The sequence below is a fragment of the Apis dorsata genome, unplaced genomic scaffold (assembly GCF_000469605.1).
Source record: "Apis dorsata unplaced genomic scaffold, Apis dorsata 1.3 scaffold_82, whole genome shotgun sequence".
Taxonomy (NCBI): Eukaryota; Metazoa; Arthropoda; class Insecta; order Hymenoptera; family Apidae; genus Apis; species Apis dorsata.
This window is the reverse complement of record NW_006263380.1, coordinates 320,081-323,592: the sequence shown is the minus strand read 5'-3', so window position 1 is coordinate 323,592 and position 3,512 is coordinate 320,081. Positions and strand designations below refer to the sequence as shown.

The window sequence follows — 3,512 nt, the reverse complement described above, 5'->3', positions numbered from 1 at the left end:
TTTTTTTTTTTTTTTTTTTTTTTTTTGTTTTTCTTAATTCTTATTTTGTCGCTCGCAATACTCACTGAGTGGAAATATTTTTAACGAAGAGAAATTTTCTGGAGGACATGCCAATCGCTGTCGGCTCGAATTCTATTACACGATCCCCATTTAAAATAACGATTTCGGGTTTAATGATCGGGCATATTAATTTTGCAAATAATCGTTCGTCGTGTTTCGCGCCGATTTTCGTCTCTATGTTGATCACGCACGTTACGAAAATCGTGGAAACGCAAGGCTCGAAGACTTCCAATAAACTGATCTCACCAGCCGACATATCGATCTCAGGTTCTTCTACTTTCTTCTTTTCTTTTTTCGCTTTTGAAAAATTAAAAAATTACTTTTTCTTTTCACTATACACACACATATATATATTTTTAATAATCAAATCACCTTTCTTCGATTTTTCTTCTTTTTCAGACTTTACCTCCTGATTTTCATTAAGCTCCTCCGTGTTCATCTTTAATCTAAGACCTTCCTCGAAGATCATTTTTTTCGGTAATTTTGGTTTGAACATAAAATTAATATTAATAATTTCATCGTTCTGCAATATGCCAGAGTGTGGCATAATAGTCATCCTATTCGAGGAGCTGGTAAATTCGTAACAACCTGTGAATTTTTTACGTTGTTCCTTGATGATTCCGCAAGTGCAATAAGGATACGACGCCAAATTGAATCCTCTCAGATGAACGGACACCTTAAAAATCAAATTAAAAAAAAAAAAAAAATATCTTCTTGAATATATCAATATTTATTTGCTTATAAAAGACTCGTTCACCTTTTTTTTTTTATCTTTACCATGGAATAAGATCCACAAGGGGTCGCGGGAAATTGTATAATTTGCTCGCTCAACTCGCAAAAAGTATCTATGATGTACGCGTAAACCTCTATCAAATTCTTCTGTTTCCTTTCGTCCAGATCGTACATTTCCATCGTATCGTCCAACAATCTCTTTTTGTCTTCCTCCTCTGTATAAAAAAAAATTTTAATGCGCGTGTAAAAAACGAAATTATCCTCTTCCAGAATATAATTTTTTACCGCAAGGATGCTTGTCGTTCGCCTCATCTAACTCCGTGTTGTCTTTAAGCTTGTTGTTATTATCTCGATCGATAAGTTGACGCACTATTTTCGATTTCTTTAGATTTACGTGGAACGGGGGAGGAATCCCGCGATACTCAAAAATCGTCATTTGCTTGTTCATCCGACTCTTCAATTGATTCAGCATCGATTGTTTCTTTTTCCCAGCGAGCTCGGCCAAAGTGAAAACTTCCACTAGAAATCTGTGAGAAAAGAAAAAGATCTCTCGTCGATATTTTCGTATGGAATGTATGTATATTTTTTTCTTCTTCTTTTTTTTTTTTTTTTGGAAATACACCTTCGTTGAAAAATTACCTTCGTTGACCAGCCAATCCGTTCGCCCCAATTTTGTTCCCAGGGATATCCATCGGGCACGGGGAATAGATCAAATGAAGCTTGATAGTTTCTCCGGGGAGAATGAATCCAAAGTTATTCGGTTGTATATCAGCAGATAACGGAAGATCTATAAAAGCGTACTCTTGAATCAACAGCGACTCGTTCGTCAGCGTTAATTCCGCGAAGACAGATTCGTGTGTGTGAACGAATCCTAGATCGATACTCGCTGGTTCTGTTGGAACAGGAGAAGGGATTACGAATTTTCGTGCAAACGATTTGTTACCACCCATACCTAATATCAAACCGTTACAAGGTGTTAGACTGGCGATGGTTTTCATTATCAATGGCGGCGGTCTTTCTGAATCTTGCGACAGGATTTGCACTTTGATCGGAAACTCTAATATGTTGGACACTGGATTGTAAAATCTAAAAAAAAATGTAGAAATTTTTATGAATTTGTTTGCACATTTTTATGAATTAATATATATTCGTACCGTTTAGAAGAAGTAATGATATTCGATTCGGGTATCAATCTCACATTAATTTTGCAATGAGATTTGGCATCTATGGTGGTCGATTTCGGATGAACTGACACGTGATCAATCAAATTCTTCGGTGTCTTTATTAAAAGTTCGACCATTGTATGCCCTGAATATCGATCGATACCGTGATGTATGATTAATTAATATCATCAGTGGTATCACCGATGATTTTACGAAAAAAAGGTTACCAATGTTGAAAACGTTGAACGTTTGTTGAGAAACGTCCGAATCGATCATCACGATGCCTAGATCGATGCAAAGTGGATCCAGATGGATTTGATGGCCCAAAACCTCGGCCCAAATAGGAATACTCTGTTTCGAGGAAACGGGTGAGATTATTTCACTAATCCAATGTTACACGATGTTTTTAATTTATTCGTATTGGGGAAATGGCGAACCTTTTTCCCCAACATCCTGTTTCCGCTCAAGAAATTAATTTCCAAGATCTCGTGGTGTAGACCTACGTATTTTGGTCGAAAAATAATTACGAAATCACACTTAAATTTTGGAAGAACTTCGATCTGATACAACTTTCGAGATTTCTCGCTCTCCAAAATATTCTCGTTCCCTTCTTCGTTGCCTAAAATCGTGCATTCGAGAATTCATTAGGATTCATCTTTCTTTCTTCGATTAATCAAAATATCTGAACCGACTTATGCACAACGTAGAGGATTCTTCGCTTAATATTATATCCTGCTCGAAGCGCCATAAGAAGCAATGATCTCGTTCCTTCCTTTCTTGGATTATGATAGAAAATGACTTTTTGCCGTTATTGTAGACCGTAAGAATTCTTTCGTTCAACTTGGGATCGTCGTACTTCCAGATCGGAGCTGAAGGAAATCTGTCGTCACCAATTTCAACGACGTTTAATTTAATGTCAGAAACTTGGAATTTCGAGAAAATTATTCGAATGTTAGCCTCAATTTTCACCTAAGCTCCTTGGGCTCCACAATTGGTTCGGCAATTTGCGGTGTGCAATGAACGTGAACGCGAAACTCGTGGAAATTATTATCGTAATCTGGACTCAGGGTGAGGAAAGCAATCTCCGCCGTCACTTCCTCTTCGTGTATCGGTGAAAATTTTACATTGATCACCACGTGCAAGCCAGGTTTAACCCTTGCAGCATCCATAATTTCGACCTGCGTCCAAAATAATTGTTTTGAGTAAGTCCTCTCTAATTTTAGAAATTTTAAAAAACTTGTAAAAGTATAGAAACCTCGATGATTCCCGGCTCCCATATTTCGGTGTACACCTTGTGGAATCGTATGTATGCCCATTTCGACGTTTTATTTGTGATGATCACTTTACGGGAATACTTTTCTTTCGCCTCGAAATCCTGATTAAACAGAGGCGATAGTTGACAATTTAAAAGAAGAGAAAAAGATCGAGTACCTCAAAAATGATAACACTTGGAGTTGCATAGAAGCAAGTATCTTTCGGGAACGTTTTCAACGTCGTTTTGGTGGATTTTTTCAGTACAATTTTTTTCAAAATTATCTCATCTCCTTTTTCATTCGT

At 37.0% G+C, this 3,512-nt stretch overlaps 1 protein-coding gene across 1 annotated transcript; it reads right to left on the bottom strand.

Moving 5' to 3' along the window:
* Nucleotides 1-61: 61 nt before the first annotated feature.
* Nucleotides 62-2,886, bottom strand: LOC116184991. Its single transcript, XM_031508314.1, has 6 exons — nucleotides 1,947-2,886; nucleotides 1,432-1,878; nucleotides 1,078-1,319; nucleotides 838-1,007; nucleotides 467-736; nucleotides 62-343 (listed from the first exon to the last, which is right to left on the bottom strand). The coding sequence occupies exons 1-6, from the start codon at nucleotides 2,090-2,092 to the stop codon at nucleotides 62-64; spliced, it is 1,557 nt and encodes a 518-aa protein (XP_031364174.1). The 5' UTR covers nucleotides 2,093-2,886.
* Between the last annotated feature and the right edge of the window lie 626 nt (nucleotides 2,887-3,512).